At 42.4% G+C, this 10,784-nt stretch overlaps 1 protein-coding gene across 1 annotated transcript in view; it reads right to left on the reverse strand.

The window, feature by feature from the left end:
* Positions 1 to 391: 391 nt before the first annotated feature.
* The window catches only part of AKR7A2 (aldo-keto reductase family 7 member A2), an 11,498-nt gene continuing 1,105 nt past the window's right edge, over positions 392 to 10,784 (reverse strand). Inside the window, exons 2-7 of the mRNA XM_087879113.1 lie at positions 8,199 to 8,386; positions 5,983 to 6,087; positions 5,759 to 5,855; positions 4,743 to 4,845; positions 2,422 to 2,551; positions 392 to 631 (exon numbers count right to left, since the gene is read on the reverse strand). Of these exons, the coding sequence (XP_087735239.1) occupies positions 470 to 631; positions 2,422 to 2,551; positions 4,743 to 4,845; positions 5,759 to 5,855; positions 5,983 to 6,087; positions 8,199 to 8,386 (785 nt within the window). The 3' untranslated portion in view covers positions 392 to 469. The remainder of the gene's footprint in view (positions 632 to 2,421; positions 2,552 to 4,742; positions 4,846 to 5,758; positions 5,856 to 5,982; positions 6,088 to 8,198; positions 8,387 to 10,784) is intronic.

Below are 10,784 nucleotides of genomic sequence, written 5' to 3' on the forward strand. Positions count from 1 at the left end.
GTCGGCGGTTCGAATCCCTACGTAACGGGGTGAGCTCCCGTGACTTGTCCCAGCTTCTGCCAACCTAGCAGTTCGAAAGCACGAAAAAAAAAATGCAAGTAGAAAAAATAGGGACCACCTTTGGTGGGAAGATAACAGTGTTCCGTGCGCCTTTGGCGTTGAGTCATGCCGGCCACATGACCACGGAGACGTCTTCGGACAGCGCTGGCTCTTCGGCTTTGAAACGGAGGAGCACCGCCCCCTAGAGTCGGGAACGACTAGCACATAGGCGTGAGGGAAACCTTTACCTATATGAATGGCTATAAAATCTATAAAAAGAACATACAGCGCGTTCCGTTGTCTTTATAACCGGTTAAAGTAGTTTGTGGAACCCAATAATTCAACATTCGGATTCGTGCCTGCAGCAGGCGCCGTTTTAATTCCGCTTTACCCAAGAATGGAGACCCCACTCTGCCCCTTGGCCACGCCTTCAGCGGAAGTAGTTGGGGCAGTCATGGGCCGTGAGATGCCAGGCTTTCTCGAAGGCCTCCACCACGCTCGGGACGAGAGGCCCCTCCTCGCTGGAACGGAGATTTTCCTGCAACTGGTCCATGTTGGACATGCCAATAATCACAGCGTCTCCGTATTTCTCCTGAGGAAGGGAAGAGAGGAATAAACTGCATGAGCAGCCAGATCAAAGAAGAATTAAAGTCATGCCAGGAGAAGGATTTGGGTTGAAAATAGAAGGCATCGCTTTTTCATCGCCCCACAGAAAAAAGTTAAGGAAATCTGAAACTTTCCTCCACTAAGGACAGATTTAGTGGAGGAAAGGCCAAAAGCTTGCTCTTAAAAACCTCACTAGTTTTTGTTAGTTGCGAAGTCGTGTCCTACTCATCGGACAACGTTCCTCCAGGCCTTCCTGTCCTCTGCCATCCTCCGGAGTCCATTTAAGCTCACGCCGACTGCTTCAGTGACTCCATCCAGCCACCTCGTTCCCTGCCGTCCCCTCCTTCTTTTGCCCTCCATCGTTCCCAGCATTCGGCTCTTCTCCAGGGAGTCCTTCCTTCTCATTAAGTGGCCAAAGGATTTGAGTTTCCTCTTCAGGATCTGACTTTCTAAAGAGCAGTCAGGGTTGATCTCCTCTAGGAATGACCAGTTGGATGGCCTTGCAGTCCAAGGGACTCGCAGGAGTCTTCTCCAGCACCAGAGTTCAAAGGCCTCCATTCTTTGGCTGCTCAGCCTTTTCTTATGGTCCAACTTTCACAGCCATCCATTGCAACTGGGAAAACCATAGCCTTGACTATATGCTCTTTTGTTGGCAGGGTGATGTCTCTGCTTTTTAGCATGCTGTCTAGATTTGCCATAGCAGGAGCAAGCGTCTTTTGATTCTTGTCTGCAGTCCCCATCTGCGGTGACCTTGGAGCCCAGGAAAATAAAATCTGTCACTACCTCCATTTCTTCCCCATCTGTTTGCCAGGAATTGCCATGATCTTAAGTTTTCTTAATGTTGAGTTTCAAGCCAACTTTTGCACTCTCCTCCTTCACCCGCATCAAGAGGCTCTTGCGTTCCTCTTCGCTTTCTGCCATTAGAGTGGTCTCATCGGCATATCTGAGGTTGTTGATATTTCTCCCGGCAATCTTAATTCCAAATTGTGATTCATCTAGACCCACGTTTCTCAGAGATGTCCCGAAGATGCTTTTTCAAGAGGCAAAGTACCTTTCTTGGTGTTTTGTTTTGTTTTTTTTGAATCACGTTGTTCTGGTTGAAATTGGCAAAAATCAGTTGTGCAATGCCAACCTCACCACTCTGGCTGGCTAAATTCATGGCCTCATCGCCCATCCTTCACCCAGGGCGGAGCGCAAGAAGGACGGTGAGGCTCAGCTCGTCTTCTCCAGCCGTCTCCTCCTCGTCTCCCGCTCAGTGGTGCCTTGTTTTGGTCCTTGGCTGTTGGCAGCGTGTTTCAAAGGAAAAACCAGAAAATCCAGTTGCCTCTTGAAAAGTCCAGCTTTGGGACAAACATGACCTGGATGGCTGAGGATCTCCACCGACCAGGAGTCATTAACCTGTGGCTCTGGAGCCTGCATGTGGCTCTTTCACCCCTCTGCTGCGGCTCCCTGTCGCTCAAAATACACGTCACAACCGCCAATGTGCGACACCCGCCAGCACGTGATTTATTGAGTTTTTCGACCCCCCGGTAGGCCAAGCATGGATAAATCCAAGAAAAGAAAAGTTTCAGAAGAAAACAGAAGGTTTAATTCAACTACATATGCTAGTTTTGTGGCCGCTTAAAAAATAGTCAGGACATGGGAAGGGTTTTGTGGCTCCCGGTGTTTTCTTTTCGGTGGGAAACGGGTCCAAGTGGCTCTTTGAGTGTTTAAGGTTGCTAGATCAATAGAGCAAAGGCTCATTTCTTAATATTATTTCCAGGAGTTTGGCCTTACCTGCAGTTCTGAGTGATGGTAGACCCAGCGCAGGGCAGCGGAGGTCAAAGTGGGAGGATCTGCGCCATACGCTTCACGGAGGGCACTTTGGATCAAGGACACGCCTTCAAAATGGTGCTGCTTCCAATACCTGGGGTATTTAAAAAAAAAAACACACACATACACTAATACCCCAACCAGTAGTAAAATGCAATTTTTTCCCCCTACCAGTTCTGTGGGCATGGCTTGGGGGGTTGTCATGTGACAGTGGGCAGGGCCAACTTTTTTTTTTTTTTAAACTTTTTAAAGCATTTTTTACTAACAATTCGTCCGAACCGGTAGTAAAAAAAATGCTTAAAAAAGTAAAAAAAAAAGTTCCGACGATCGTGAAGCAAAGCTGATTGTCACACCTGATCATCAGAACTTTTTTTTTTTTACTTTTTTTAAAGCAATTTTTTACTAGCTATTGCCCAAACCGGTAGTAAAAAAATGCTTTTAAAAAAGTTTAAAATAAGTTCAGACGATCAGCTGTGCCGCCCGATCGTCGGAACTTTTTTTTTACTTTTTTTAAAGCATTTTTTTACTAGCTATTGCCCAAACCGGTTCTTAAAATTTTTTTTTAAAAAGTTTAAAATAAGTTCAGACAATCAGCTGTGCCGCCCGATCGTCGGACCTTTTTTTAAACTTTTTTTAAAGCATTTATTTACTAGCTATTGCCCAAACCGGTTCTTAAAATTTTTTTTAAAAAGTTTAAAATAAGTTCAGACGATCAGCTGTGCCGCCCGATCGTCGGAACTTTTTTTTTACTTTTTAAAGCATTTTTTTTACTACCGGTTCGGGCGAACCAGTAGCATTTTCACTCCCAATTCGGGAGAACCGCCCCGAACCAGTAGCTTTTCACCCCTGATCCCACCACTTTAAATTTTTTTAAAAACCCCAACGGCCTGGCCTAAATAAACAGTAGAAGCAGAACTAAAACAATTTAGCAGAAAGGAAGTAATAACAGAAATAGCAGAAAGGCAAGCAATGAAAAACTTCCGGATAGAAGCAATCCTCGAGTTAACATTCATTTAGCGATCATTCAACATTACAGCGGGGCTGAAAAAAAGTGAGTTGTGACCATTTTTCACACTTACTGACCATTGCAGCATCCCCAGGGTCACGCGATTAAAATTCAGACACTCGGCCACCGGTTCATATTTACGACGGTCACCGTGTCCCTTTTGCAACCTCCTGGCCAGCAAAATCAATGGAGGGAGAAGCCAGATTCATTTAACAACCGTGTGACTTAACAATTGCAGCGGTCCACTTAATAACCGTGGCAAGGTAGGTTGTAAAACGGGGCAAAATTCACTTAACGGCTGTGTTGCTTAGCGACAGAAATTCTGGGCTCCATTGTGATCGTAAGACGAGGACTATTTGCATCAGCCTTTTCCAACCAAAGAGCCAATCTCCGTTCACTACCATTCTTTTGGTTCAAGGTGCTAGTCCATTGATGGCTAACCTTTTCGCCATCACGTGCCAAAAGCGGGGGGAGCACGGCGAGGTCGCCCACGTGTGTGCCCACAGCCATAATTAAATGGGTCCCGCCCCTGTGCATGCATGCCCCCCCCACTTTTAGCACGTGATGGCACGGGGGGCCCGATAGGCCCGTTTTTCACCCTCAGGCTCCAGAGGCTTTCTAGGAGCCTGGGGAGGGCAAAAACAGCCTCCCCCCCACCGGAGGCCCTCCGGAGGCCGGAAACAGCTCATTTCCCAACTTCCAGTGAGACCGAAAGGCCCAAAAATCAGCTGGCCGGCACACACATGCCCGCTGGAGCTGAGCTACAGCAATGCTCGCGTGCCCACTGATACAGCTCTGTGTGCCACCTGTGGTACCCATGCCATCGGCCAAATGTCGGCTGGCGACACCCAGGGGGAGGGCCTTCTCTGTGGGAGCCCCTGCCCTTTGGAATGAGCTGCCCCCAGAAATTCGTAAGATCTCTGATCTCCGTGTATTTCGCTGTGCCCTCAAAACCTTTGTTGTTCCGCCAGGCTGGGCTATCAAGGTAAAGATTTTAATTGGGTTTTAAAAATGGGATTTTAAATTTGGGGTTTTAAATTGAGCCTATCATTTAATAATTTTAATTATTTTAAATTTTTGTCTGTCTTTGTGCTTTTAATCAGGCTGTACACCGCCCTGAGTCCTCCGGGAGAAGGGCGGTATAGAAATAAAATTATTATTATTATTATTATTATTATTATTATTATTATTATTATTATTATTATTATTATTATTATTATTATTATTATTATTGGTTCGCCATCACGGTGCTAGTCCCTTCTGCTACGTGGAGACTCACCGGTCCCGATAGACTCTGGCCCAGTCGTTCCCAAAAAACCTGCCAGTTGGTGGTTGGCTTAAGTCTTTGTCTTCGTATTTGTATTTCCCCGTCAGGAGCCCTCCTGTTCAAAAAACATCAAAGTCTTCAAAAATACAGACATGGTTGGAGAAGATGATACAACAATATATTGATTTGAAACCTGAATTATTCCTGTTGGGGATTTTACAAGAAACTTATAGTAAAGAAAATGTATATTTGATTATTTGTGTTAATAACTGCAGCTAGAATTGTATTTGCACAAAACTGGAAAAGCGAAGAGATCCCCTACAGAGGAGAACGTGATTAGGAAAATATTAGAATGCGCAGAAATGAATAGGTTAACACTGGCAATCAAAGAGCAAGAACGAATGGCATGCTATATTATAGGGGAGTTATTTTATCGATGGTTAGAGAACAAATATAAAAGTTAGAAATAAAAGTAGATGAGTGAAATCTAGAAATGTATTAGTATAATTATTAGTATATGTATTAGTATAATTATTAGTATAATTTCGTCAGGCCCTGAAAACTTATTTATTTCACCTAGCCGGGCTGGCTTGATCCCACTGTTTTGGTTAAATTGAATTGATTTTAATTGGATTGTTTTAAATTGTGGCCAAAATATTTAATTATTTTAAACTGTTTTTAAATTTTGTATGTTCTGTACATAAATAAATAAATAAAATTAATAAGAGTTTAATAAATTAAGAAGAGGATTGTTAGAGTATTAGATATTTGAAGCATTGGAATTCTTACTAAGAGTAGATTAAATAATGAACAAGTTGTAAATTCTAATTATGCACAAATTATTTGCGCCCAGGCGACACAAAGATGGATTGTTTGTATTAAATTAAATTTAATTTAATTAAAAAAAAAAAAAGAAACATCAAAGTCTTTAGATCAGCCACTTAAATGCCCATCATCCTTTCACCCGTCTTGCAATTCCACAGGTAAAGCTTTGGGGTTTTTATATAAAATTCCTTCCCACTCCGTACCGGCTAGAGGATTGTAAGCGTAGAAGCTGATTCCGAAGTGCCTGAGACAGGGGAGTAGCTCCTTCTCCACCTGCCGCGTGGTCGCATTGTACATGCCCTGGGTTCAAACAGGGGGAAAAAAATAAATTAACCCTTCAAGACTTCACTCAAACCAGGACAAAGAATCGCTCTGCGCTTTTCGCAGCCGCTGATCGCAAGCGGCCCGGCGAACTGGCCTCACTTACCTGGTACACCGTCGGCAGTAGCCATTGGTGGGCTTTGCAAAGGGTGCAGATTTCCGCCACCTCCCAAGAGGCGTAATTGGACAAGCCAAGCGCTTTGAACTTCCCCTGTAGAGGGATAAATCAATCATCCCATCATTTTAGGTCGTATTTTCAAGTATCTGCTCACAGGCCATCAAACAAGATGATGAGGGGACCAGAAGCTAAAACATAACGGTGAACGATTGCAGGAACTGGGCATGGCTGGTCTAGTGAAGAGAAGGACCAGGGGAGACAGGATAGCAGTCTTCCAGTATTTGAGGGGCTGCCACAGAGAGGAAGGGGGTCAAGCTATTTTCCAAAGCACCCTAAGGTCGGACAAGGAATAATGGATGGAGACTGACCAAGGAGAGATTCAACCTGGAAATAAGGAGGAATTTTCTGACAGTGAGAACAATCAACCCATGGGACAGAAGCTGCCTTCGGAAGTTGTGGGAGCTTCATCACTGGAAGCTTTCAAGAAGAGAGTGGACTGCCATCGGTCAGAAATGGTGTCCTGCTTGGGCGGTTGGACTAGATGACCTCTAAGGTCCCTTCCAACTCTGTTCATCTGACTACAAGAACCCATGGGTGGAAGTGAAGCAAGGAGAGAAGCAACCTGGAATTAAGGAGAAACAGTGAGGACCATTAACAAGTGGAACAGCTTGCCACCAGAAGTTGTGGGAGCTTCATCACTGGAGGCTTTCAAGAAGAGACTGGACTGCCGTTTGTCAGAAATGGTGTAGGGTTTTCCTGCTTGGGCTGGGGGTTGGACTAGATGACCTACAAGGTCCCTTCCAACTCTTGTTATTCTATTCTATTCTATTCTATTCTATTCTATTCTATTCTATTCTAATCTAATCTAATTCTATTCTTTCTAATTATAATCTGCTCTACTCTATTCTATATTCCAATTTTCTACTCTACCCTACCCTAATTCTTTATTCCATTCCATTCCATATTTTCTATTCTATTCTATTCTATTCTATTCTATTCTATTCTATTCCATTCCATTCCATTCCATTCCATTCCATTCCATTCCATTCCATTCCTTATTTCTATTCTATTCTATTCTATTCTATTCTATTCTATTCTATTCTATTCTATTCCATTCCATTCCATTCCATTCCATTCCATTCCATTCTATTCTATTCTATTCCATTCCATTCCATTCCATTCCATTCCTTATTTCTATTCTATTCTATTCTATTCTATTCTATTCTATTCTAATTCTATTCTATTCTATTCTATTCTATTCTATTCTATTCTATTCCATTCCATTCCATTCTTCTCTTCATTCCAATTTTTTTAAAAAAAAAAATTATTATTTTTTCTTCAAAAACAAAAGAAAAATTTCCATTTTACAACAGTTCCGTATCGGTGTACATCCACAGTTTATATTCCCCCCCTACATATTCAGATATTCATTTTTGTGGTTCCCTTATTCCTTATATATTATATATACTACTCCTTACTTATTATACATACTATTATATCCCTGTGTTACTTTACATATATTATATATTTAATAAAATATACAAAAGTATGATGGCTATTGCTTAATGCTTTGTAAGCCGCCCTGAGTCTCTGGAGGATGGCGGTATATAAATAATAATAATAATAATAATAATAATAATAATAATAATAATAATAATAATAATAATAATAATAATAATAATATCATCATATTGCTGATGTTTCCTGATTTCTAGGTCATCTCTGTTATGTCTTTTCTTGTTTGTTATTCCTGTCCTCTAACCATACCATTTTTCCCACGTTAAGTAATATTCCGTTTCATCTTTTCCTTTTCTTTCTTTCGTCAATTTATCCATCTCCGTACAGTCCAAAATTTTCCTTATCACCTCTTCGCCTTTTGCTTCATTCCAAAATTCTTATTCCAATATTCCTATTTATATTGCCGTCGGAATCAAGGACACCGAGCCCTCTGGCTGAGGAATGGGGGGGCTGTAACCCCAACACTGGCGGAGACAGAGTTCGCGCACCGCATCTGTCAGGAACCACGGCCCCTCTGGGTCAGACCAGATGGTCTCCGAGGATCCCTCCAGTTCGCTTCCGTACATCGGGGAGAGAGAGGGGGCATCTAGCCTGGCGGAGGGGATGCCCACTTCTCAAACTCTTTGGCCGCGTGGCTGCCTCCTGTCACCCGAGGTTTTCCCACCACCCACTCCTGAACTCCGTACCTCTCTGTGAAGCTCATTGCAGGCCCGCAGCGTCTCTTCCACGGGGGTCTCATGATCCGGGGCGTGGAGGTAGAAGAGGTCCACACTCGGGAGCCGCAGACGCTGAAGGGACTCGTCCAGCTGGGAGCGGACACTCTGGGCCTTCAGGGTTTTGCCATCCCACGGATTGGCCTTGGTGGCTATTTTAACTGAGGGGGGGGGAGAGAAAGGAGGAGGAGATATATTTGGAAGAGCAAACTCAAGAAACGAAAGAAGGAAAAGAGAGAGACCAACGAGTCTTCCGATACACTTCTCCTAAGCCTGGAGGTTCCATCGACCGACCTACTCGGGAAGGCAGTAACTTCCAAATTGCACGAAGAGCCCAAACGGATTAAAATGAAGGTGGTTTCTGGAGAAACAGAAATGAGTGAATTTCACGCAGTCGGGGCTCTTCTTCGTACAATCTGGAAGCTTCCGGCCTTCTTGAGCAGGTCGATGGAACCTCCCGGCTTAAGAGCAGTGTATCAGAAGAATCGTTCTCTTCACAGCACGGTAACGGCCTGAGTTTCTCAACCTGGTAAAATTCTCGATCAAGAAGCCCCTCATTCACGCCAAGCAAGCCCTGGGGGCTCTGTCACAGGATGCCATGGTTATATCTGGGCATGGGCAGAGTCCTCCCCCACTCGGCCATCCGAAACGACTTGCACGCATTCAAGTTTTGCTAAATCGTTAAATTTGACGTTAAAAGATGTAAATGCTGAATAAAAATTATTTTTTAAAAAACAAAAACGTTTTGCTAAATTCGGCCGGCAGCCTCTCTAGGTCGGGGGTCTGCAACCTTAAACATCAAAGAGCCATTTGGACCCGTTTCCCACCAAAAAGAAAACACCGGGAGCCACAAAACCCTTCCCGTGCCTGACGATTTCTTGAGCGGCCACAAAACGTTCTGTTTTCTTCTGAAATGTTTCCTTTCTTGGACTTATCCATGGTTGGCCTACCAGGAGTTGAAAAGTTCAATAAATCACATGCTGGCAGGTGTCGCACATTGGCGGTGGTGACGCATATTTTGAGTGACAGGGAGCCGCAGCAGAGGGGCGAAAGAGCCACATGCGGCTCCAGAGCCGCAGGTTGCTGACCTCTGCTCTAGGTTCACCATGGAAAGTGTTTGGTTTGTATTTACCTGAAAAAATCTAAATAACTTTTATTTTGTTTTGTTTTAAGCATCAAAAGCTACAGGTTTTAGTTTCCTTAAACGCTGATTTTGTGTTTGGCTGCCCTCCAGGATCGCCCCCCCCTCCCTCTCCGCAACCGTGGATTAAATAAATAAATGATTGAACCGGGCTGGTTGCTGAATAACCAGATTTCCCCCCTCCCCCCGAAGTGAGGACAAGGCAGAGACCCAGAGTTTTTTTAGGGGGAGGGCAATCAACAGAGGAGTCTTAACTTCAGGGGGGGGGGTTGACACCCTTTGGGTCTCCAGGGGAAGAGCTGTACCCCAAAAACCAAGGTTTTTTGGGGGGGCGGGGTTAAAGTTTTTTATTTTTAAACATACATCAATATTAAGACGCTGAGCTTGTCGATCAGAAAGGTCGGCAGTTCGGCGGTTCGAATCCCTAAGCATAGGGGGTTGGACTAGATGCCCTCCGAGGTCCCTTCCAACTCTGTTACTGTTGGACAGTGTGGTGTCTGAGCGCCATTCGTTTTGTTACAAAACTCAACATTAATACAAGTCAAAATGTCTACATTAGTCAAATTTACACGGTCTAATCTTATTATGCATATTTAGATCAGCACATATTCCTTCATTTTTCAATTATGCAATATTTGCTACATCACACGTGAGCAGGGGGTTGGAATAGATGACCTCCAAGGGTCCCTCCCAACTGTTGTTACTGTTACCTACCCATATCACTGCATGGACACTGTGGCGTCTGAGCGCCATTCGTTTTGTTACAAAACCCAACATTAATACAAGTCAAAATGTATTATTATATTAATAATATAATATTTTGTATGATATTATTAACACAATATATGTTATATATTATAATGTATAATTATATATTATATATTATAATGATATATTATAATATATAACTGTAGGCCTAGCCTAAATGGTTTTTAATGGGATTTTTATATTTTATAGACTTGGGGTTTTAAATTGGGAGGCCGATTGATTTAATCTCTTTTAATTATCTTAACTTTTGTATTGTATGTATTTTAATTTTGGCTGTTCACCGCCCTGAGTCCCTTTGGGAGAAGGGTGGTATACAGATTAAATTAAAATAAAATAAAAATAAAATAAATATAATATATATATAATAATATAATATTATATACTCTTATAGTATTAACAAAATATGTTATTATACATATTGAGATCAGCACATATTCCTTCATTTTCCAATTATTCAATATTTGCTTCATCACATAACCCAACATTAATACAAATCAAAATGTATTATTATATTAATAATATATTTTGTATATTATTAATAACACAATATATGTTATTATATGTTATAATATATATAATAATATAATATTATATATTATTATAGTATTAATAACAAAATATGTTGTTATACATATTCAGATCAGCACATA

This window comes from Pantherophis guttatus, chromosome 15 (genome assembly GCF_059756535.1).
Source record: "Pantherophis guttatus breed Tessera chromosome 15, ASM5975653v1, whole genome shotgun sequence".
NCBI classification, from domain to species: Eukaryota; Metazoa; Chordata; class Lepidosauria; order Squamata; family Colubridae; genus Pantherophis; species Pantherophis guttatus.